Source organism: Rhipicephalus microplus, chromosome 4 (genome assembly GCF_043290135.1).
Source record: "Rhipicephalus microplus isolate Deutch F79 chromosome 4, USDA_Rmic, whole genome shotgun sequence".
Classification (NCBI taxonomy): Eukaryota; Metazoa; Arthropoda; class Arachnida; order Ixodida; family Ixodidae; genus Rhipicephalus; species Rhipicephalus microplus.
In genome coordinates, this window is record NC_134703.1 from 166,032,573 (window position 1) to 166,058,078 (window position 25,506).

Consider the following 25,506-nt stretch of genomic DNA (forward strand, 5'->3'; position numbering starts at 1 on the left):
TAGGTTGAAATCCTGTTGCTCTGAACGAGATTGAGGGTGTTATCACTGTTTGACTAAGTGATTTGAAAATCGCTGAAAAAGCCTTTTCACTTTTGAAGTGCATGAGTGAACGGACTTTTGTGCACAGTTCTCCCCCCCCCCCCCCCCCCTAGACTTTGTTTATTGTGTGCTTACACATGTACCGCATTGCAAAGATCGTTTAAGACTTCAAGACTTGGAAATGCCAATAATATCCAGGCGGTTCCAAATAACATATTGCATTACAATACCTTTCTCACTGTCTTAAGGCCCATATTTACAATGCTACCTTAAGACTTCTTTCATTGTTTATGTGGTCTTGCCTTAAATTAACATGCTTCCTGAACAAATGAAGAGAGCATTCACAAATCAACCTCAGAGTTTCCTTTCGCCCTGCTTACCTTCCTTGTGCCCCAAATGGTCACTATGGGCACAGAAACAGTAATAAGGGCAAAATATAACTACAATGATCACTTGGGAACTTCCTCATCAAAAAAGTCAGAGGATACAATAAGGAAGATGAGACATACATATAAGATTGGTTTGCAAATAAAAGTTTTGAAGTACACACCTCTGCTTGGACGAACTAGCCGAAAACAAGCAGTGGTACACACACTATTGCTAAAATTATGGGAATAAATGCACATAAGAGATGGCCAATTGCTCTTTATCATTACAAAAAACTTAATTATATTTCGAACTAACGAGCTCAGCTTGTCGCTTACATACTGACACACACATGGGTGGTGATGCGATATATACAGCAGATAGGAACACTAAACTCTTATATGCTTAATCGATGTAATCCTGCAATTGCAGCCATATCCTAAAAAAACTGGATGAAAAAATTGTTAAATACCGCTCATAACACTATCTCATTTCACTACCACCTAGGTAGCACAATACATTAAAGTAATGTTGTATTTTTGTAGCGAATGTTGAAGAAACGTTTTGTGTTTTCAAAACAACATTGTCTGAACATTTTACATGAAACGTATTATGTTCTTTGTTGTTTGTAAAATGTTAAATATATATTAGAAATACACTGTTAAAATACTATTGAATGTGGAACATTACTGCAACATTCAAACAAAACATTGAACATTGAATGTTATATTTCAAGCATTAAATAAATGTTAAAATTGCACAAAAAAATCAACCTGACAGGTAAACATTCTAGCAATGTTCATGTAATATTTTACCACCATTATTTGCCGAAAATGCCCAATAACAAGAAATTTAGCTGCAGAGAAATATTTCATGATGTACAGAAAAAACATACAGAGAAAACATTATTTCATTTAAGAAATGAAATTGGTTTTTCCTAAGTGACACCAGATAATGATAGTTACAATAACATATAGTGCAGTCAATCCGTGGCTATTCTTTAATTGATATAGCAACTATTCTATGAATGCTTATGAACTGGTTTTACTGCTTGAAATGTCATGCACAGCTGTCGTTTGGTCATGTATTTGTAGTAGCTTTCAAGTTTCTCACACATCACTGTGGTATGTACTTTAATAGCCAAACTACCATGGACGTCGGCATGAATGAGTTAAGTCTTGGCGGGGGGGGGGGGGGGGGGGGTCGCATTGCGGTGGGGGAGTGCTGGTGTGGCTTGCGCAAATGATGCTTTAAATTTGCATGCCTCTGCTGATTTCCAAGAACACTGGTGACTCACAAAAGATTGTCAAAACAGTATTGTAAATAAAACAAAAATGCCAAGGCTTCACCAAAGCTATCCAAGTTTGAATGATGGTTATGCTCTTGGAAAGACCGTTCCAGTCCTGGCTAGTCTAGCAAAGGAGTGACAGTGGGTCATGGTGCAAACAAGAGGTAGGTCGACAGCCTTCTGGTAATGTGTGTGGGCTGAAGTATGATGAGCAGTTTGGAAGTTATATTGAAATGTATGCATTTGGTACTACAAGTACATTCTAGTGATTGTGCATTGCAGGTATACATTATGTACGCCTGGGTTAGTCCTTATCTATGCAACATTAGCTGGTACAGTTTGAGTAACAGTAGAGTAATTGGAACAGATTAATATACCTTCTTGGTTTAGGTCAAGTTCCATAGACTTCATTTGGCCTGTGTTCAAACTGCAGATGATTAATTTTGGGCCAATTCATGTTTTGTAAGCTCAAAAATTTGACTCATGGAGGGGCAAAATGCAAGTTATCATGAAAACAGCCAGAAGCTTTGTAAGTATTCTTAACTATCTTACTTCAGAAGACGTTTATGTTCTGGTAATTCTTAAAAAACGAGACACAACATAATTGAGAGACTACATCGTAGCATGACCTCACCAGGCTTTTGCAATCCTTTAGACTTCTATCAGCGAAGCTGTTTAGGAAATCCTGAGTCGGTGGCAGAACACTGATATTGTAACAGGTATGTGCCTCTGTGCAGCCTACCAGAAAACTGTCATCATCATAAATGGATATGTTTGACAGAAATTGGGAAAATCTCACTACTCGCTTCCGGTCCACTAATAATAATGAAGGCAACAGTTAGCCCAACAAATCGCTTCAAAGTAACAGTAATCGAAGACCCCTGAGCCCCTATGAGAAAATACTAGGAAATGAGAAAGGCAACAGCAGCGGCGAGAAGACCCCGAAGCAACAGGCCTGTGCTAAAGAAATGCCTGTCAATCTACAAGAGGTGTGGACGCTCAGTTTCAGGGCAAGTTTCTGTCTCTGGAATTTGAATAACCGTGTCGTGCCTGTGACTGTCTATGGGCTTCTCTGATCTAAGAATCAACGTAAAAACAACCTACCATCACCTAGTTAAAGCCGAGAAGCAACCAGATAAGTCTTCACAATCGTCCAGTTTTGCTGTTTCAAGCCTTGAGCGGCTTAGTACAAGCTTTGCCAATTCCTGTATGTCACTGCATTAGAAGCAATATAAATATCGTGTATAGTTTCTACAGCCACCAGAATCGAAGATAATTTATGGGGCTTTTATAATTATCATGTCCAAACATTTCTCATCTCAGTAAGAATTACTGTTCCTAACAAGTATGGTAGCGTGAGCATGTAAAGAATGCTCCTCATTCTGGCTGGTATTTATTCACCGTCTCAACATCATCAGCCAAAGCTACAGCTCAATTTGACAAAGGCAAATTGCCAGAGGCCCATGTACAGTCATCAGTAAGCTTAGCTCGAATGCTCCACAACATGTCCTGAAGCAGTTTGGTTGACACCAGCGCCACGCAGCTTTGAGTTTTGTTGCCGAGGTGTTAGGCATGCATGCCGACATACAATCCAAGCTTACCGAGCTATTATCTGGGCAACAGTGCCCAGTGTTTCGCGGCTGGCCTCAGTCAAACCAGTCCAAGACACGCTGCGGAGTGTTCGAGTTAAGCTTTCTGACAATTAAGCGGTGCAACGTTTTTTAAGAACACCAAATAGTTGAAATTCCTAAAGCTCTCTGCCACAGTGCGCTAATATTCATATTGTGGTTTTGGCATGTAAGTTCCCCAATTATAATATTATTAAAACTATACAAAGCCAAACATAAGGACATCACAGTGAAAGTAGTCTGGCTGTTTAAATTGCTGTGCATAAAAGGAAACAGAGCAGTAAGAACATTCAACATGAACGGTCATAATGTACGTTCTCTGTGTGTAGTCCGCTCTTGTGCAACAGTATTTCAACAAGAGCCAATACCAGATTTCACACCGCTTCTGCCACGTGCACCTTGAAATTGTGTTAAATTATTGGAGATATAGCAACTCGGTCAGGATTGTAGGCACTGCATTAATAGGATGAAGTTAGTTTCTACATTTCATCTGGAGCACAGCCCGAATGAATTTGGCTAAAAATGAGACGTCCCGTGAAAAGCATTACACTAACGTAACTCCTTAGCCAGAACAGCAACAGGGAAGCTACATATATGAGACGTAATGCAAGTGTGCAAGTAACACACCTCGTAGGCAACTGCATGCAGTCGGCCACTCGGTCAAAATAGCTGAACACTAGTCAGGAAATGTCCTGCCGAAAGTCAATCGAAACCAACAAAATATGGTCAACGGGCACATTCTCGCGCGTAGACGATCGTGACGACAAGACCGACGTGCTTTTCGTGCTTTTCGAAGATAGTGAAGGTAAGAATAAATGAGTTCATTGCACTTTAAAGCTGCTACTCTCGACGAAGTGAAACTACAGCATGCATGTAATACCTACGTCACGCGGTACCGCGCCGTGGCTGACACAAAAGTACAGGAGGGGTCAACAGTTTCCAGGCAACGCTGCCATAGGAATACATGGAATAGTGGCCTATGAACTTTTGACCGGCCCCGTACGTCGAAACGACGATGATACAAAAACCAATCTGCGGATCGAGTTTGGCGCAGCGCAATCTGAAAGTTGGATCGCGTTGCGATAGAGCTGGTAGCAACTTGAGGTGTCAAAGTAGCAGTACCTGATCCGGCTTAAGCCTCACCCAGATCGGCCCTTTTTGTGATCTTAAGTGTTTGTGCAACACCGGTACAGTCCGTTTTAATCGCGATCAGGTCCAATTGCTATTTGTGCGATGTCTGCGCCGAACTCAATTCGGATCAGGCTGTAATGCAATGCATTGGCCAATTGTTTGCGATCAAAAGCACTCTTGTGTCACCGGTTTTGCGATTGAGAAATGATCGGGCTTGATTGTGACCAGGAGTACTCTTCTGACATTTGCCTAACCTTTAAGTTGTGAAGAGCAGAAATGATTGCACACGGGGTGTAGTTGGAGCCAACATTTTGAAAGGTTTTGCCAGGCTGAAACAAATCCACTTCTCGAAACATTCGCTACAGCGACACCCCATGTACGCAAATTTGTCATGTCTTCAAGCTTTAATTTTCCCCTGCACTGCTCCCTTTACCCTCCATGGCTGTATATCAGCTGTCATGCTGATAAAGTCGAGGCCACGGCCGCCGCATTGCGAAGAGGCTAAATACAAGCAAAGCTATACATTTCAGTCCACATAAAAGATTCCCAGCTGGCCAAAATTAATCCTGAGTACCCCCTTCTCTATGACATGCCATATTATCACCATTTTAGCTTGTGTTACTTCAGTAGTTATTAGCTTTCTATGTGTGAACTTAAATTTAAAACACTCGCTATATCATATGCAGATATGAAACGGTACCGGAGACATTTACAAGATGTCGGCGACCGGCAGAGAAAAAGCAGAGTAACTGAACGTGTGCACAAACACTTCGCAGACATTGCAACTTCATCTTTTTCCGAACAGGATAAGAATTTTGCAAATGATAAAGAAGACAAGAGAAGCGGTGATGTCCCGAAGGCTTCAAATCAAGAGCATGTCAACCTTACAAATGCTTTTGCAAGCACATCAGCTGTAGAACAGCCAAGATTGGCCAGCAATGTAGCAGAAGTTGAATTTGAAACAACTTATGAAGAACAGCCGAGCTTGGCCAGCAAGCTGGCAGCTTGGGCCTGTGAAACTAAAGCTTGTGCATCTCATCTAACGCTGTTGCTGAAAATATTGAAGAAGCACCACCCGGAGTTACCCAGTGACTCACGAACCCTGATGGGGACACCGAGGTCTTGCGTGTTAAGAAAAATGGGGACATTTGGTTTATACCACTACTTTGGTATTAAATCAACACTAGAACAAATAATACAAGCAGGCAGCATCACAAATGATACCATTGCACTTCTGATAAATATTGATGGGCTTTCCATTGCAAAGAGTTCCATCAAACAGTTCTGGCCAATATTGGCATCTGTTGAGTCGAGTGATGTCAAGCCATTTGTCAGTGCCTTGTTTGTTGGAAACACAAAACCTGAAAGCCTCGAGGACTACTTGTGTGATTTTATTGCAGAAGTGAGCATGCTGGAAATGGAAGGCTTCACTCTTGGTGACAAAAAGTTCACAGTTCAAGTATGTTCATTTGTCTTTGATGCACTTGCAAGGGCATTCTTGAAGTGCATCAAGGGCCATGGGGGCTATTACAGTTGCGAGAGATGCACTCAAGAAGGAGTCTATTCCGAAAGCTCTCGGAAAGCAATCCTTCCAGAGCTCAATGATCACTGCGAACTGATGAAGCATTTCCGAACCAAGATCAGGAAAAGCACCATTGTGGACACTCCCCACTGACCGAGTTAAAAATTGGCATGGTTAGCGATTTTCCACTGGATTACATGCCCCTTGTGTGCCTAGGGGTTGTGAAGAAACTGCTTCACTACCGGGTCCATGGAGTACCTCATAGGTCAAAGGTTCCAGTACGTGTGCAGAATGAAATATCAGAGATGCTAATAAATTTGCAGAAGCACACCTCGGGAAATGGCCCGTAAGCCCCGAAGTCTTTGCGAACTGGAAAGATGGAAGGCCACAGAGTTTCGAAACTTTTTATTCTACTTTGGACCAGTGGTACTATCAGGGCGAATTGAAAAATGTTATTACCAGCATTTCATGAAGCTGAGTGTGACTTTGTCTATGCTCGCAAGTCCTGAGCTTTGCCACCTGCACTTAAACTTTGCCAAAAATCTTCTCCGAGGGTTTGTCACTGATGCTGGACGTCTTTATGGGGAGGGTGTTTACGTGTACAATGTACATGCACTTGTACACCTTCCTGATGATGTGCAGAAGTTTGGCCATCTTGACTCAGTTTCAGCATTACCGTTTGAGAACTTTTTGGGTCAACTGAAGCGTGACTTGAAATCTCCAAATCGACCGCTACAGCAAGCCGTGAAGCGCTTGTGTGAGCGCAGTCAGAGTGACGTGTTCAAAACAGCACTCCCAGAAAAGCAAGTAACTTTGCAAAAGCCACATGATTCTGGATCTACTCCTCCAGGTTTTCAGGGACAACAGTATTACTGCATAGCTTTTTCAGATGTAGTTATTGAAACCAACACTGCTGACTCATGTCTTCTTATGAAAGACGGGAACGTTGTGATTGCAAGAAATATTTTATCAGATAGTGTTGATGTAAAGATATCTGCTAGATTTTTCAAGCAACTGACCCAATTTCATGCTGGTATTGTGGGGACAACTGAGCTCCATGCTTCCCAGGCTTCGGACCTTTCAGCAGTCAATGCGGTATGGTCAATCAAGGAGATCAAGTCAAAGTGCTGCTGATTACCTGGTAGACAAGATTTTGTTGTACTGGGTTCTTTAACCCAGTGTTGTACTGGGGTTCTTTAACGTGCACTCAAATCCGAGCACACGGGCTTACAACATTTCTGCCTCCATCGAAAATGCAGCCGCCACAGCCGGGATTTCATCCCGGGACTGAAGCTAACATGCTCTTTCAAGATGTGATTTCAAAGCACATCTGTTGTCGACTTGTAGGGATCACCAGTAACCATCCTTGCCCTCACCCACACTAGCGGCCATGTAAAGCAGCCACCAGGGCCCCTCGGTATTTCCCTGGATGTGCAAGCACAGCGAGCGACAGATGGGAGAAGTTGGCAAAAGTATGCAATGAGTTTTCATGTGCAGGGAGAGTCCGTGGGGCCTTAAAATAGTGGCGACCAGCGTGGAGGTTATTCTTCTGATTTGTACCACTGTCATGATACAGGTGCGAAAAACAATTAAGTGGTTGCCGTGCAGGGGCCATGAACAACAACGAAGGGGTCAAAAGCTTTAAATTTTGAAGTGCGGTCATGTGCAAGCAGGCAGCAGGTGACAACATATACCATCGAGGGACTACATTGGCACTATCTTATGTGGACCAGGAAGGTAGCATTATTGCAAGGCAGTGCTGACAGTGATCATTATTGGCAGTTGGACGAAATTCGAGTTTTTAAAAACAGCTGCAGCGAACAAGTACTTTACAGAGCACTTACAGGGCTACGTGCATTAATTTTGCCCCGCCGCAATGGTCTACTGACTAAGGTACTCGGCTGTTGACCCGCAGGTCGCGGGTTCGCATCCTGGCTGCGGTGGCTGCATTTCCGATGGAGGCAGAAATGTTGTAGGCCCGTGTGCTCAGATTTGGGTGCATGTTGAAGAACCCCAGGTGGTCGAAATTTTCGGAGCCCTCCACTACAGCGTCTCTCATAATCCTATGGTGATAACAGTGAAAGTTGGGCTAGCTGGTGGTTCGTACTTGGGAAGTAAAAACAGCGCAACAATATAGACAAGGACAGAGGAAGAGACGACACCGCGGTGACTCGCGACTAAACTTCATTGAAAGATACACGCACATATATCAAGCATTCGTCAAGGTGGTCCACGTGAACGGGTCAAATGCTTGATATATGTTTAGTATCTTTCAATAAAGTTTAGTTGCGAGTCAGCACGGTGTCGTCTCTTCCTTTGTCCTTGTCTATATTCTTGTGCTGTTTTTTTTCCAATAATCATATGGTGGTTTTGGGACGTTAAACCCCACATATCTATCTGTCTCTCGACGTGCATTAATTGTGCAGTGGTGGTGAATGGTTTTCATTGTCGTATCAAAAGCATCTGCAATGTTTATGCTGCTACTAAAGCTATTTTGTTTGTTTATAATCTGCAGTAATTCCTGAATATTCCTTGTTTTTGCATAACAAAGTGCCACGGCTTGCTTATTGATCACAGCCAAGTCTTCGATGAGCATCGAGGAATAAAGTATAAACGAGCATCATGCAATAAAGTATATTTGCAATCAAGACATGCAGTTGAGCTGAGTTAATGCTGCCAAACAGCTGCAAAATGTAGAAAGTCTTTAAAACTGCTGATTAGAGTGCTTCGAATCAGTCTGGTTCAGTCCTTGCATATATATACAAGCCGCTAACACACATGCGTTCCATAAATAATTTAGTGTACTTTAGAATACCCTACTGCATGTTGAAGACATGCTCCAGCTATGATTCGCAAGTTTGTTTTTTCAGTTAAAAAGACTTCTGACATTGGGCCTGTTTTCAGCGTTGCATGAGCATAATTTGCAATAATTCTTAATACCTTTATAAATGTTACAGGAGTGTAACTTGTAACGTCACTTTTGTGTTTTGCTTAATGTTATGCAAACATTATCATAACATTTTATTAATGTTTACATAGTGTTTAAGATGAAACGGGGTTTATTGGCACAAGTAGTACTTGCACAGCAGGTCTATTGATGAAGAAAGCGAGCGGCAGCAACGGACTCAGAAATCACAGCCCTCGGGGGAAACGCTCGCGCTTGGCTCCTCTCGCTAAAGGCGTGACCCACTGCAGCACATAATCTTCTTCCTCTCTACAATACCCCGGCGATGAAGACGAGCCATCCTGGCAAGTCAAGGTGATGAAAGTAGGAGTGGGTCGTGATAGCGCTTGAGACGACTCACGTGGACAGCCTCACGACCAAGGCGTCGCCTGTCTATAGATGGCGTGAGCGGCTCGATCACGTATGTTACATGAGAACGACGTTCGACCATGCGATAAGAACTGTGAAACTTGGGGCCAAACTTAGAGGACAGACCTGGGGAGTGGAAGGGCAGTCGGAGCCAGACGAGCGCGCCCACGGCAAAAGTCTCGACTTGCTGGTCGCGGTCGTGGCGGTCTTTTTCGAGTGCTTGGTTGTCCGAGGTGAATGATCGGGCCAACTGACGACACTCTTCGGCGTGGTTCACAATTTCAGAGAGAGGGTTGAACTCTGAGACGTCGGGACGATACGGCAAAATGGTGTCAAGGATGGAGCATGGCTCACGCCCATATAAAAGAAAGAAAGGCGAGAAGCTTGTGGTTGACTGCATCGCGGTGTTGTACGCATAAGTCACAAATGGAAGAATAAGATCCCAGTTCGATTGGTCGGAATTGACATACATGGCGAGCATGTCTTCTAGCGTTCGGTTGAAGCGCTCAGTTAGACCGTTGGTCTCCGGGTGGTAGGCTGTTAAGGTGCGGTGCACCGTGCGGCGTGCCCGAAGGAGTTGTTGTACAACTTCGGATAAAAAGACACGCCCTCGATCACTCAGCAGTTCACGTGGTGCCCCATGACCCAGTACGAAGCGTCGCAAGATGAAATTGGCTACGTCACGTGCAGCAGCCGTAGGTAGTGGAGCTGTTTCAGCATACCTCGTCTGATGGTCGACCGTGACAATGATCCATCGATTTCCAGTGGCAGTGTATGGAAGGGGACCATATAAATCGATTCCAACGCGGTCGAAAGGGCGCGCCGGACATGGTAGAGGCTGTAATAATCCGGGTGAATGGGCCGCTGTCTTTCGTCGTTGGCATAATGAACACGACCGAATGTATTTTTGTACAAAGGTGTACATACAACGCCAGTAGTAACGCTGGTGGATCCGGTTATATGTTTTTAACACACCAGCGTGAGGATGTTGTGGGTCGGCATGAAAATACGCACAGATATCAGATCGCATGTGGCGTGGTATAACCAAGAGCCATTTACGGCCATCCGCATGGTAGTTTCTGCGGTATAGTTGCACGTCCCGTATCTCGAAATGTGTGGCTTGGCGGCGAAGAGCGCGTGGGTACGCAGACGATGAGGAGTCGGAAAGAATGTTGAGGGGAGATTTTATCCATGGGTCTTTCCGCTGTTCAGACAACATGCTTGAGACAGAAATGGGAGCGATGGGAAAGTTGGCGTCCGAATGCAGGTCTGCGCTGGATCTCACTGGTGATCGTGAGAGGGCGTCTGCATCAGAGTGTTTTCGTCCCGAGCGGTAGACGACACGAATGTCGAACTCTTGTAGGCGAAGAGCCCAACGTCCAAGGCGACCTGAAGGATCTTTTAGCGACGCCAACCAACAAAGGGCGTGGTGGTCTGTAACAACGTCGAAACTCTGTCCGTACAAGTAAGGACGAAACTTGCTCAATGCCCAAACGATTGCGAGGCACTCCTTTTCAGTTACAGAGTAGTTCATTTCCGCTTTCGTGAGTGCGCGGCTTGCATATGCGACGACGTACTCTGGAATACCGGGCTTTCGTTGTGGGAGTACGGCTCCCAGACCAACGCCACTGGTGTCTGTGTGCACTTCAGTGGGGGCATTTGGATCGTAATGGCGTAGAATGGTTGGCGACGTAAGTAGGTGGCGCAGTGTAAGGAAGGCTTCGTCACATGCCGGGGTCCAGTTAGAAAGATTAGCTGGACCATTCAGTAGTTGCGTAAGTGGGGCTATTATTGATGCAAAGTTGTGGACGAAACGGCGAAAATACGAGCACAAGCCGATGAAGCTCCTAAGTTCTTTGAGTGAAGTCGGCTTTGGAAAGTTGGCTACGGCTCGAAGTTTGTCCGGGTCGGGGCAAATTCCATCCTTTGACACAGCGTGACCAAGTATAGTAAATTGGCGAGCCCTGAAGCAGCACTTCTTTAGGTTAAGCTGGAGGTTTGCCTTAGTAAGGCACTGAAGAATTGTGCGCAGACGGCATCGACGGCGAAAGTAGGCCAGTGCGGCTCGGCCAGGTGGGAGACCTTGCCTCCCACACACATCATCACCGGCAGTCGATGTGGGTAGGGAAATCAGGAGAAAATACGATAACATCATCAAGGTAGCATAAGCATATCTGCCATTTAAGGCCGCGTAAAACGCTGTCCATCATTCGTTCAAACGTTGCAGGTGCATTGCACAGACCGAATGGCATAACCGTGAATTCGTATAGGCCATCCGGCGTAACGAACGCTGTTTTGGGACGGTCACACTCTGCCATCGGAACCTGCCAATAACCTGAACGTAAGTCCAGCGAAGAAAAGAATTCGGCACCTTGTAGGCAATCGATAGCATCGTCGATGCGGGGAAGAGGGTACACATCTTTCCGTGTAATTTTGTTCAGTCGCCGGTAGTTGACACAAAATCTAATCGAACCGTCTTTTTTCTTCACTAGCACAACAGGTGAAGACCAGGGGCTAGAAGATGGCTTGATGACACTGCGCTGAAGCATATCGTCCACGTGCTCTGCAATTACACTTCGTTCCTTGGGTGATACGCAGTAGGGGCGTTGCCGCAAAGGAGGGTGTGTTCCAGTGTAGATTGTGTGAGCGACGGTGTTAGTTTGACTCAGTGCCTTTTGAGGAAGGTCAAATGAATCACGGAATTCATGCAGACGGGTTATTAGCTGCTTCCGTTGATCCAGAGGAAGCTTGCTGTCGATGGAACGATCGAAGATATCCGAGTAGTCATCCCGCGAAAAAGGAGGAGTAACAGCATTCAGTTGAAGTTGCTGGCCAGTGTCGTGGGACTCAATAGGCACAATAACGTTGTCATCAACAGGAAGAACATAGCCGAGTATTTTGTGAGCTCTTAAGGTGAGAGGGCATGAGCTAGGATTGCAAACGACAATTCCAGAAGTATCTTGGTGAGGTGGCCTAACGGCGTATGGCAGAGACGTACCATGGCGGTGACTGAAAACGTCAGATGGGGAGAACACAACGATAGAGCCGGACAATTCAGTGCAATTGATGGGGACAACGATGGCACTAAGAGGGGGAAAATCTGTGTCGGAAGCAACAAGAAGCTTGCCAAGGTGAGTGAGCTCATTGTCGGTAGATGGCGAATCAGAAAACACAGAAAATTTCACCTGCACGCGAGCGCAGTCAATTACGGCATGGTGGCGTGACAAAACATTCCATCCAAGTGGCCAACACGAGAAACTAGATGTGGTACAGGACGTCCTGAATGATTACTCTCGCTGTACATGCTCGACTGGTCGAATGGGTTGCGTGCTCGCGGTATTCAGCATTACGTCGGAAGGCGGTGTCGTTACTTTTCGTATCGAACGGCAGAGTTTTTGACTCATCACAGATACGGCGGCACCCGTGTCAACAAACGCAAGAGATCGTAGACCTTCAACAAACAGTTCCAGAACGTTTGTGGGGAACGGGCGAGGACTTCTACAATGCGACGACTTCGCAGCTCGTGCCTCCGGAGCTGCGGCAGTCAGTTTTTCGTCTCTACGGGGTTTGGTAGGCTACGCAGCGGGGACGGAGAACGGTAGCGGCGTGTTGAGGATGAGCGACGGGGACCGAATGGTCGGTAGTTGGTAGCAGGGTGGTGGTCTAGTTCGGATGGGGACGGGTCGCGTTGCACTGATTGACGGACGTATTGACGGGGCATTTCTCATAGCGCGTTTGATTGGGGCCGGGAAAGAGTCGTCAGAGTACCTCGGTGCTGCAGCCGGGCCCGTTGCGAAGCGCCGGCGACAGAAGCGCGCCACATGACCTGGATATCCGCATGCATAACAGATTGGACGATTGTCAACTGTGCGTCAATGGTTTCCGTTATAGCGCTGTTGTGTTGCTGGCACTGGCGTCGTTGGTACTCGTAGATGCTGGGGAGTCGGCCGAAGTGGAGGTCGTGGTGGAGTAGCAGCAACAGCAGCGTAAGTCAATGGCGCGGTGACAGGTGTTGTCTGAGAGACGGGCGGCAGTGCCTCAGAGACCTGCGCCTGTATTACCTGTCTGATGGCGGGCGCGAGACGCTCAGAAGAGGGTTCCCCGATGCCGGTTGATACGACAGACATGAAAGTTGTCAACCCACTTCCTAGCGCACATATCCTTTGATTTCCGACATGAATGTGTTGTGGTCTCCACCAAGGGTCAATGCCGCGAGAGTTTCGTCGGTAGCCGCTGGCCGCCGTGTCATGACCCGTTGTTTGCGCAATTCCTCGAAGCTCTGGCAAAGAGTGGCGAGTTCAGACACGGTACGGGGGCCCTTGGCCAGCAGCATCTGGAAGGCGTCGTCGTCTATCCCCTTCAAGAGGTGTTGGATCTTGTCCGCCTCGATCATTGAAGAGTCAAGGCGCTTGCACAAGTCGAGCAAATCCTCGATGTAGCTTGTGAAGCCTTCCTCCTGAAGCTGTGCGCGTCCCCGTAGACGCTGTTCGGCACGGAGCTTGCGTACCTCGGGGCGACCGAATACATCCGTAATGCGTAGCTTAAAAGCACCCCAAGTGGCGAATTCCGAGTGGTGGTTGTTAAACCAGAGACTCGCTACCTCTTTCAGGTAGAAGGGTACATATTGTAGCTTCGATGTGTCGTCTCACTTGTTGCTTGCGCCTACCTTTTCAAATGTCGACAGCCAATCTTCTACGTCTTGCTCATCGGTACCGTCGAAAAAAAGGTGAATCGCGCACGCGTAGCGCAGTGGGCACGATGACCATCGGAGGCTGGGTCGTACCTTGCTGGGTGGTTTCTTCAGCCATTTCTGGGATGGCAGGTAGTTTCCTGTTGCGGAGTTCCAGGTTGAAATACCCAGCACCTACACCACTCTGAAACGAGGTTTATTGGCACAGGTACGTAGTACTTGCACAGCAGGTCAATTGATGAAGAAAGCGGGCGGCAGCAACGGACTCAGGAATCACCGCCCTCAGGGGAAACGCTCGCGCTTGGCTCCTCTCGCTAAAGGCGTGACCCACTGGGGCACATAATCTTCTTCCTCTCTACAAAGATAACAATATCACTACGTTTAATCAGAACGTTAGCAGAACATTTAGTTTCGATGACATTAACAATATTGTTTCAACATTGAAGCTGAACGTAAAAGTAGCATTATTATAACGTATTTGTGCTACTTGGGTAGTTCGATCGCAATCGTCTTCTCTAAGTGCACAGAAAGCAGGCACAGCTTCACAAACGACGATTACTACGAAAAAAAAAATTGCTCCAAAGTTGTCTCCATGCGTGCGTACGAACGTGTACTACGTACGTAACTTTTAAGGCATGTGCACGACGCAGTCAACACGCAACAGTTCACCGCGTTATTCACAGGAGGGAGCTTCGCGGGAAACATAACAAATGCGATCAACAGTAGCTTCAAACACTCGCCGCCACTCGTAATCGCCTCATCTCGCAAGGCGGAACAGGCTTTAGAAGATAACACCACGCGTAATGACAAGCGAAGGCGCAGTCCTCAAGCGCCCACAGTACAATACATCGAGCCCTCTCAAAGATGGCACCGAGCGAGCATCATACCTTTTCGGCTTCTGGTACCCGAAACCTGCCCAAAACCTTCCAGAAAGCTTCCACCACTAAATTGTCCTGGGAGCGTCTGGCGACCCTCAGGCTCCCCGCGGGTCGCCAGAACGTCCAACCCGAGAAAAACGAACGCCAACCGGAAGTGAGCCGCGCGGGGGGGGACGGGGGGACGGAGCAGCCCGAGAAAAACGAGCGCGCTCTGGCAGCCCGCGGGTAGCCAGAAGTCGAAAATCGAAGAGTGCAAGTATTAAGGACGACGGGAAAAAGAGAATAGAGTCGCAGCAGGTAATGCGCAGCCCCCCCCCCCCCCCCCCATACTAGGGGAAGCGTAGCGTCCCCGTCGTAGCCCGCTGTCGACGCGGCACGATCAGCTGTGAAAAAAAGGGGGGGGGGGGGAGGGCAGCGCCCCACCTGCTGCGACTAAATTCAGTTTTACCCGTCGTCTCTAATACTGAGACGCGATCTCTTGATTGCACAGCTGCGCACCCAGCAAGAGAACGCGCCCCGACTTCTGCAAGGCGCAGTTCATTCCGTTAATTAAAACGCCCAGCGCCACTCATGCATGCAGTCGCGAACAGCTTCATCGCACACGCACTCGCAAAATGGACGACGGACGCCGCGTCGTTGCTTGCCTAACATAGAGACACAATCTCTTAATTGCACAGCTGCACACACAGCAAGAGAACGCGTCCCAACGTCTGTGAGGCGAAGTTCATTGTTAGTCAAAACGGCCAGCGTCCCTTGCCGGGTTCGGCAAGGGTCGCTCAGGCCCTTGCGACCTCACCTCACGGAGAAGTCACAACTACAGGGGCGAATTTCTCCGCCAAATTTGAGGGCAGTCTGGCAACAACCACCCCTAGCTCTGGCAACTGATTTATGCAACGCCCAACTAGAGTGTACTAGAATAGGTCGAGTGGCGCGACCGCCGCTGTTTTCCTGAAGCTCCATACGCGGTTGCGATAGAGGGCGCTACGAGCAATCCGGCTTGGTCGCGCATCGCTCGCGCGGTCGTGCGTTGCCGGGCTTCTGCGCCTTTGGCGACACGTGCGACGGCCAGTTTCTTACCGGTGTACGGCTATAGATTTATACTGTCAGAGTAGCATTAAAAATGGTGTTTCCACACGATAATCAGGCTTTCGCCTCATAATATTGCCCCTAAATGTTGCTGCACTGGTTTCGCGGCTCTGAGCGTCTGCTACGGTGACGCGCGAATGCGCCCCTTGCGTAGGTTCTTCGCGATTCCGTTTTTTTTTTTTTTAGTCTTTTTACCAATTGAGAGAAACTGTCAAGTCCGCGTGCTGTCCGTCTCATTGTGCATGGCCGCAGTAAAGCGAAGCTGTAAATAGCAGTTCAAATTGGAATGAATGTCGTGAGCGAAAGCTACACGTGTGCTTTTGTCACAACGCCTCAGCTACGGGAAGGAATGCTTTAAATAACGATGCTAATAGAAAACTGCTTTTTCTTACACCCATATTAAAAGGACAACAGCGATGTCTGCATCCCTTAGCTTTTTATTGGATCAGCAGCAAATATACAAATATCGTTCAATGTGTAGAAACAAGCAGCTGTAATTTAGCCAAAGGATAAAGCCAGGCATAAACCAACGCGGTTTTTTTTCACCTGTCAACAGCATATTAAATGTGTTTACAGACACGACAAAATAAAAATAAAGATGTTTAAAACCGGCTGCTATATACAAAGAAATATCAGTCACACACACTATGCATAAAGATACATTTTAAAGGAAAACAAAATAAAAATAAAGATGCTTAAAACTTATTGCTTTACATATATACAAAGAAGAATCACTGTTACACTGGCTATGTACACAGATAAACTTCAAAGTACAAAAAAATCACTGTAAATACTATGTACAAAGAAAACTGTTACAGGTATGTAACAGGACGAGTGGAGCACTCAGCTGTACGGGAATCCTACACGCACCTACGGAGCTTTAGGTGCTGCAGCCTCCTGCGCCGTTCTTCCTTAGCTCTATTGATTCCTTTAACCAAAAAGTGCAATCGAGTGACAACATAAAATTTTACCACATGAGACTTCACTGCTTTTGCATGTTGAGCACAGCCAAGGGGTCTCCCTTCAACCCTGACCAGATGCAGCACATCTAAAATGCTATCACTGCGCAGTTCATTAGTGCTGAAGCAGTCTGTAAATGTGTCTTCTAAATAGCTAACGAAGTCAAACAGCTCCTTAGACGGGTACAACAAACCACCTTTGTCGCAAAAGTTCGTAAAGGCCGAACACTCATGTTCCTTCCCTTCTGAAGCTGGAACAAGCAGTGAAGTACGACAAGCAGCGCATCCTGACTTCTGCACACACTTTCTAGCAACATATCCAGCCATGTAATATGCTAGGCGAGAGTCACTTTTTTTCCCCACAACGCTGTAATGCTCAGCTGGGGCAGCAATACTGTCATGGCAGGCAGCGCTTTCTATCACGTCAAGATCTCCTTGAGCGATGTGGTCATCAATTGTTTGCTGCAGGCTAGTTGCATCTGCCGCGTGTGCATCTCCAGTGTCGAGCAGTGATGTAAGCACCAATGGTGTAACGCTCGCACCGTGCACTGGCTTAGCTAGGCTATAGTAGCTCAGGCAGTTGACAGCAATTAAGAACTGCTCTGGGGTCGGATGGTCATTACAGCCCGACGACTGCCGCACAACTCCAAACAAGTTCTCGAGTGGATCTTGGCTTAGGTTACTCGTCATCAAATACCTGTAGCTTAGTTCTGTGGTAACATAGTCCAGTAAAGAAAGCACACTGGACAGCGTAACCCTCAGGCCAGTAGCTGTCTGCTTGCTAAGGAACCCGACGCCCTTGCCGACATGCTGCTCCCACTTGTCAATGTAGTCTAGAAAACTGGAGAGCGCAGAACTACCACTTGAGTGCGGCCAAAGAGCCTCGGACTTGAATCTGGAGGTCATCAGTTTGATGAGTTGGTTCATCAGCCTGTAAATGCAAAAAAATCTTCATTAGAGCTGGGTTCAACAGTGATGGCCATTAACGCACTCTTGTCTTTTGCCCAAAGAATACAGCAGATACAATATATTTAAGTACCTGAAGAATGATTCTGTAGCATCAACTGCACCCTTTCCATAACGTGACTCAAGGGTGTCCTTGTAGTGGTGTAGACCACGCAGCACAAAGTCTCCGAATAGCTGGAAGGCAAGGGACACTCTCATCTTCTCGAAGTCATTGGGCTGAAGGTGGCTTGTAGTCAGCCCTGGCATAGCCTTCAAGGTGATGCTGTCTTTGTCCAGGTTGAAAGCCTCGGCCACAAAATACACTGACACCTGCATCAATATAAAAGTGCAGTGATTAGCCAGTTGACTTAATATAAAATGTTAAGCAAGAATGTAATAAAACATTTATACCCGTCCATTTGGTGTGCTGAAACCACCTTTCAAGAGGGAGTTGCGGAGGCACTTCACTAGATGAGGAAAGTCTGACAGGAAATGAAGGTTCCTCTTGGGGTCCACAGGATGCTTCACCTTGCACGTTATTTTGCTTGAGGTTCCCTGGATGCCCATCGATGTCCACATTCGTCTATTCCACGAAGCTCCGTCGCAGGTTATGAAGTCGACAAAGAGTCCTGCCTGTTCTGCTAGGATCGTTGTTTCGATCAATATCTTGCAGAGAAGGTCGCCCTTAACATTTCCGTGCGCAGCAAACACCCCCAAAACCTGAGAAAATTTGCCTGCAAATGGCACGAACATAACAACCATACCATGGTCGCAAGGAAGGTTCGCATTTGCCCGTGGTATAAAGGGCCCCAGGTCGACAAAGCCTCCGATTCTACCAGTCTTGTCAATTGAAAGGTGCTCAGACAACTTCATTTCGTCCACCAGGATGCCGCCATGACGGCTGAAGGTGTCCATTGTGTCTGTTTTCGTCTTCAAAGTTTCTAGAACCTTTCTGTTGAAACCAAAGCCACTCCTGTACGAGGCGGTGTACTTCCGCAGAGTAGTATCGCCCGGAAGCACGAGAATGTTGTGTCTTCTCAGATGTCTATAGAGCTTCGGACTTCTCATCTTCATGAGAATGCATTCGAGCATCCATTCATTAGTGAAACGCATGCCATTTGTGCTCTTTCGCTTTGATGCTCTGAAACAGTGCCGCACATTTTCCTGCTGCTTTGGGGGCAGCGTAGAGATCTTCTCTTCCAGTGTCTCTTCTTTTAAAGCCGCGTTTTTGGCTCGCATGCCCTCAATTCTACCTTTCAGGCTCAGCACCTTTTTAGAAAGGCGCCTGTGCTTTTGCAAGGTTGACCTCAGCCTCTGGGCAGCTGTCCTCACTTGCTTTCGGCGATGGCACTTGAGCCAAGACATTCTTGTGAGAAGAGCCTTTCGAAGGTACCGACAAGACAGGCAAGGAGCTCCTGAAAAGCATGGTAATGTTATTTTGTTGGGTTTGCTAAATGAGTTCTCTAGTATACCGCTGTGCAAATAAACATAATTCATCAGCACCAAATATATGTCGCTGCTCCTGAGGTAAAGTAAGTTCACGAAGCTAACAGCCTTCAAAACAATTTCTGTTACGTCTCAGGAGCTCGGGCAAAATATCTCACACTTTTTCAGTTTACCATGTTGCCTTATGTGCAAATATACTACATGTACACAAGTGAAAGATTAGTTTCGCCCTTACCTTCTGTCACTGTCGTTACTGCGCATCTCCGGCTGTAGAAAGCGCCGCCAATGACGGCTGTTGTTTTCAGGAGGCTCTTTGTTAGCTCCTCTGCGATGATCGCCGATGTAGACATGGCACCAGGGCATTTCAGTAAGCCTGAGGCTCGAAGAAGAACTCCCTCAGCTTCCCTTACAGTCTCGACACGTCCTTCAGTGATCAATTTCCCAGCGAGGAATGTCCTGAATGAGACTTCTTGGTCCTTGCTTACACTGAAGAGGACCGAGCGGTCCGAGTTTACGGTCCCAGTGGACTCTACAAGCTTTCCAAGGGCGTATACCGTACCTTCAAAGTTTGGAAACCGATGGGACGACCAATACGCAGACGGAGTTCTCAGATTACACAAATTGTCAGCGCCAAGCACTGGGGAATCAAATCCGTCGCTTTCGAACGGCTCTTCCACAGCCGCAGTGCTGCATGGGCTTTCAACTTTCTTCCTTTTGCGCTTTGTATCATCAAGCTTGGCTGGTGCCTCCCGTTTGCGAGGTGCTCGCTTGGGAGGAGCTGTCGAGCTCAAGTACTTTGGCGCATTTGGCAATACCGTAGGCACTGCGTCACTCGTTAGTGCCGGTGTTCCGCGCTCAATCCTCACCTCCTTTCCGTTCACAATGTGCACGTAGTCCCGCTGAATGTACCGCTTATCGAAGTGGAGCTCACACACTGCGCATTTGCTATCCAGGGGTTTGTCGCTCCGATGTAAGTTCTTCTCCCAGAGCGCCCGACGAGCTTCATCTTTCGGCACGCTGAACAATGAAAGCTGCTTCTCCGCTTTAACGCCCGAGTAACCGGTGCGACAGCCTGGCGCATAACAATGCCGATGCCTGCCTTTCGGCATGGCTACACCGTTTTCACGCACGAGTAAACGGCACTGAGTTGCAAAACATTTCGCGCAACACGCAGTCCCCGTCGCCTTCGCTGCAAATTGCAATGGCCCGGCGGCGGACGCGGAGGAAATTTCCAAGCCGCTTCGATCGCAGCGCCCCCACGCTAACTTTCCGCATTTCGGGCTTCGCCAGGAAGCGTAGGCGGCGCCCGGCGATCGCGCCACTCGACCTATTCTAGTACACTCTAGCCCAACAGCACCTCGCTCGGCTTCCTCTTAAAGCGCGATCGACCAGGTAAAGTAACAAAGGCGCGGGCCCGGCGACCCTACCGGCTATCAATCGCCAGGACCGTGGCCGGGACGACACAACTTCCAAGACAAAAAAAAAAAAAAGAATTCGTGGCGTTCCCAGCACGTTGAGCTTGTTCGCGCGAGAAAAACGTGGCGTATATGTTTCCAGCTTTAGTTCTTAACAAGCCATAGCCACATTTTCAGCCTAGAAAATATACATTTCGCGCGATGCGTTGGTCGCTACAACAATGCTCTTTTCTCTTGAGGTTCCGTCGTCCCACCATTACGTGTCCACTGCGGTCAACGGACCAATGGGCGCACAGCGTTGTTATTTTCTCGTCACATTTTAAGTTAGGGTCTGCGTGCTTATTCTGATGGCGCAAACTGCGGGTGGCTGGCGTGACCTCCATTTGTCCCCGAAATTGGCGCACCTGAGAAAATTTTGAGGCTGGCTGGGCATTATGAAGTAGCGTGGCGCAAGTAGGCGTAAAAAACGGGAATTGTATCAAATTGGTACAATAGGCGCAGCTGGTGCACCCCTGCATTATACATGCACTCCGTGCACGGCGACTGGCTCACCGCCCCACTGTCGTCAGAGCAGACAGACGTTGAGAGTCCGAGCGGTACCAAACGGTCGGCCAACGCCCGCTAGCACGTAGACAACCGACAAAAGTTTTGTTCAGATTGTATCGCAGTGGTGGTTAACTACACGCTTCTAAGCGTGCCCATACTTTTTTTTCCCGCCTGTACTTGAACACCACTCCGCTATTAAATTATTGTTGAAAGTCAGCGCTCTTTTCTGTCCTTGTTGGCTGCTTCCGTAATTACGCTGTAGCTACTTATAGTTTGAGCTGTTCGTATATTCAGTTAATCCCTTTAAGAAGGACGAAGTTTCCTGCAGACAGTCATTTTTGCAGCAAGAACCGATTCCGTACAGCAGAAATTTAGTGGACAAAGAAAGAAGTCACTGGAAATCGCACCTCCATGCCGATAATGGATCTTTATCACTCACCGGACCAACGACCAGCTCCTCTAAAGAAAACAATGTCTTCGCGCCAGCTTCCCCAGCAACCTCTTCGGTGCACGAAGCGAACACAGCGAATACGCCGCAGCAACACGAAGCCCAGGCGGCAGTAGGGTTGACCTTGATGACTGCCGACTTCGCGACGAACACGCACGTGGACACGAGAAACCGAGACACCGAGTGCCGTTCTGCGCCTTACGCCAGCGTTCGGATGGTCTCCCGCGTCGACGGCTACGCTCTTAAACGACTCCTCTCCTACGGGGGTTCCAAGCCGACTGCGACTCACTCCCTCTCCCACATCCGGGACTCTGGCGTCGCGACCGCCTTGCTGGCGCCAACCCCCTTTTCCGTGGGTGCCCAGACACGCAGGAGCCATCAGCTACTCCGTTTTGGCAGTCTTCGAGTGGATGGAGTGGTTGGGTATCACGCGAAGTTGATGCGCGCTTGCGTGATGACAGGAAGCGTTTGCGCCTCTCGAAAATGCGAATGCTTGCGCCTCGGAGACGCGATTGATTCGGCGCTTCTTGTAGTTGATTTTGATGGCGTATTCTACAATCGGTTTGTTCGTCGCAGAGGTGTCCCCTGGATAATTACGTGTTTTCACATCATGTCACCTTTCTGAAACATAAAAGTAACAATGTTTCTTAGTGGTCTTACGTCCAACAATTGCAAGAGACGTCGGTAGGGAGTGCTCCGAAAATAACGGTTACCTGGATGTTTTAATATGAACCTAAAGCTACGGACCGGGTCCTCCAGCATTCGGCTTTCGTGTAAATGTGGTCAGACTTCGATCCCGCGACCTCCGCGGTGGGTTGAAACCTCAGAAGTCGTTCTAGTCTGTAGACTTTATTAGTTGGTCAGTACAATTTATGAGGCTTCTGCAGTGTATCCAACCCTCCAAAAAAGACATAAAGGGACGAAAATATTTCTCGTCGATTGATGGGGAATCAGTTGCATAGTCGATGTTGCAGCTACTGATGACACCTAATTATGCCCTACTAATTGATTGGTAAATCGATTAGCTTTTTAATGGTCAATAACTTGTTTGATGCATTCAATGTGCGTATGAAGGAGATGCAAAAGCTAGTGGGGCGCAACACAGTATTATTTGCGTGGGTGTTTCTAAAGTTTTTTTTTAATAAATACACATCCGTGTGCACATAATTGACGTTTGAGAGTGTAAAGGCGCCGTCACTGACGTTCTCTCCTTGGGGCTGTCGATATTCATTCATAAACTAGGAAAGGTAATCTTATTGTTCGATTTCTCTAGTATATTAATCGTGTTGTTTCCCCAGGCCACACATGGAGTGAAGGCGCTTTGAAAGTGCTATCGAGTTGATGGACTCTAGGCTTGTTGAACAACCCAAAGCAACAGGGGCGTAATCAAATATTTTCTTTTGGGGGAGGGGAAAGTTTAACTGCACTTCATGCATGTTGTGCCTGTGTTTCTATGTGTGGGTGTATGTATACACATGCAAAATAAAAAAAAAAACATCAGGGATGAGGAGTTCAAGTGCCCCCCCCCCCCCTCTGCTTCAGTGCCAATGAAAAGTGCTATAGCTAGGAAATTATGTAAGTGGTGATGCGTCACTGATTAATTAGACCCGTATCGGATATGCGCTAGTGACGCCACCGCGGTTACTATGGCCGGCTGCTGGCACGAAAGGCTCAGCTTCGATGACGGCCGCGGAGGTCGCATTTCGATGGAGGCGAAGGGCGGAAGGCCGTGCGCTTGCATTTTGATAGGCGTTGAAGAATTCGGAATGATCGCAATTTTCGGAGCTCTTCATGTCTTATGATGGTATCGTTCTTGCGGCACGTGGAACCCCTGCAGTTATTTCCCTAAGTTGGTCGCGTTGCTCTACTAAGGCGTCTAGGGTATCGCTCCCTTCTCGTGCGTTCACTTCTCAACAGAAAACAATATAGATTACGACCGTGCACGTATTCCCTTTTAACGTTTCGCCAATTTCTCATTGCGCAGAATCCGCATTACTTACTGGCATTACTGACGGAATGCGCAAATTTTGATTCAAGGGAGTATTGCGTGGTAAATACAGCAGGATTTTCTAGCGTAAGCTACACCGGCTGAGGTAGCTTGTTTGGCGCGGCTTACGGTGAGCAGTTCTGCGCAAGCGCGAGGAGCAGTGACGTCACAGAAGGCCCGAAAGCTCCCAGATTGACGTGTCGCTAATCGGCTGGCGCTTGACATGCGTGAGATCCCTCGCCCGCTACCGTGTCCGTCCGTCCGTGCTTCGATCGTCCGTCCGTATAGCTCACGCTACGTATATCCAGGCATAGGTGAACTAAGCCATTGCTAATTTTTATTTCTTCACTATACCTGTCTTGTTTCGGCGCGATGAACTGAAAATATCAACGCCAGAGATGCAAACAAGCGATTATATTAGCCCCCTAAAGGACTAATGAGTGCGCTGGTCTTAGCAGCCGGCTTCGCAGGAGCACCGAAAAAAGCGGCAGTCTTAATGCACACGCGTCAGTAGGTACGGCTTCGAGCTGGCAGTTCGCGTCCCTTTGCGGCGCTTGTGGAAACTTGACGCCGGACAGTAGCCACGTATGGCGTAGAGGTCACGGTTGAAGCAGCGCTCTCCGCAGGGCGCAGGCGCTGATCATGACCTTGAAGTGAAAATTTCTTCGCAGTTTGCTTCGCGCCGTCTTGTCGCGTGCATGGTCGCCGAGTCAGTGAGTCCCTAAGACGCAAGCAGCACAGGACATAGTTCTTTTCGGAAGGCTGTTCTTTACGGGGGGGGGGGGGGTGCAAACGTTTTCTGAGTCGGAACGATGAGTTTGCTAGTTGGTTGGTTCTGCAGCTTGTTTATAACAAACTTTGGGGAAATGAAAAGAAAGCTGGTCGCAGAAAGGAATGCACACGTCGCACGTAGGAACGTGGTCAGGAAAAGGCACACAGTGTCCTCCCCCTCCCCAGCTCCTTCCGACCTTTTTTTCGCCGTAACATCGAAAGCGGAAAAAAAAACAATTTCAAGGGGATGCCCTTCCCGAAATCAAGAATCCCTTTACCCCGAAAGAAAATTCACGATATGCGCCTATTCGCACGTAGACACTCATTCAATATTTCATTTCGATTTCAACTTGATCATTTCAGACATATATACAAGAAAAATATGCCATGAGGTAGGGCAAAAGGCGAAGAATATTTAGGTGCAGAAAACGACGAGAGCAAATGGGAAGGCGAGGACAACCAAAGCGCATCCTGGTTCATTATGCTGGTAATTTTCTGGAAACGGATTACATTCAACGGCCGGCTCAAGAAGCACCGCTGTTCAAACAGCTTTAGACAACTTAGGAAACTGCAGAACTGGCCGTGTTGGTACAACAACATGATTATAAGTGCACATCAGCGCAACCAACAGAGAGGACAGAAAAGAACACAAAACACTCAATTAGCCCCCCACAACTTATTTTTACGAGAGCCTTCGCCTTTATACAGTTACCCACTGTTGCACCAGCCGCGCGCAGAACAAAATTATGCTACAGCGAACCATACCGTGCATGAACCTAAACATATCAACGCGTCAGCGTTAAATAGCTAGAAATTCGGGCGTTGGCGTCTTTGTCGTTGGTTGTGAGAGAAAAAAAATAATCATCCTTGCGTGACCGAAAAATTGACGATCTCAGTGTGACCCAAAAAATTGAGAAAGATGAAAATAAAATTAATAATAAACAATTCCAGGCCTGAGTGGTCACTGTGAGTGTGTCAGTGTCACGCAATAATTCAATGTCACCCTAGTTGCTGCCTAATGATACGGGGAACCACATGCCAATCAAAT

General features: G+C 47.4%; 3 protein-coding genes and 1 pseudogene across 9 annotated transcripts in view; 2 read left to right on the top strand and 2 right to left on the bottom strand.

Moving 5' to 3' along the window:
- The window catches only part of LOC119172939 (uncharacterized), a 1,216,589-nt gene that overhangs the window by 854,361 nt on the left and 336,722 nt on the right, over positions 1 to 25,506 (top strand). The window lies entirely within an intron of this gene.
- LOC142814017 (uncharacterized) overlaps positions 1 to 25,506 on the bottom strand; it is a 57,363-nt gene that overhangs the window by 26,225 nt on the left and 5,632 nt on the right. The window contains exon 3 of the mRNA XM_075891966.1: positions 21,692 to 21,897. Within this exon, the coding sequence (XP_075748081.1) occupies positions 21,692 to 21,897 (206 nt within the window). The remainder of the gene's footprint in view (positions 1 to 21,691; positions 21,898 to 25,506) is intronic.
- On the top strand, positions 5,141 to 7,174 carry LOC142814018 (uncharacterized; annotated as a pseudogene).
- Positions 16,357 to 20,543, bottom strand: LOC142814670 (uncharacterized). Its single transcript, XM_075893832.1, has 4 exons — positions 19,527 to 20,543; positions 18,257 to 19,260; positions 17,940 to 18,175; positions 16,357 to 17,831 (listed from the first exon to the last, which is right to left on the bottom strand). The coding sequence occupies exons 1-4, from the start codon at positions 20,398 to 20,400 to the stop codon at positions 16,802 to 16,804; spliced, it is 3,144 nt and encodes a 1,047-aa protein (XP_075749947.1). The 5' UTR covers positions 20,401 to 20,543; the 3' UTR covers positions 16,357 to 16,801.

Bases quoted from the DNA above. Each gene is read 5' to 3' on its own strand.
- LOC142814670 (XM_075893832.1), bottom strand. From the start codon at position 20,400: ATGCCGAAAGGCAGGCATCGGCATTGTTATGCGCCAGGCTGTCGCACC. The intron at 19,261-19,526 runs GTAAGGGCGAAA...CATGCTTTTCAG, and splicing joins AGTAACGACAGTGACAGAAG to GAGCTCCTTGCCTGTCTTGT. The intron at 18,176-18,256 runs GTATAAATGTTT...ATATTGATGCAG, and splicing joins TCAGCACACCAAATGGACGG to GTGTCAGTGTATTTTGTGGC.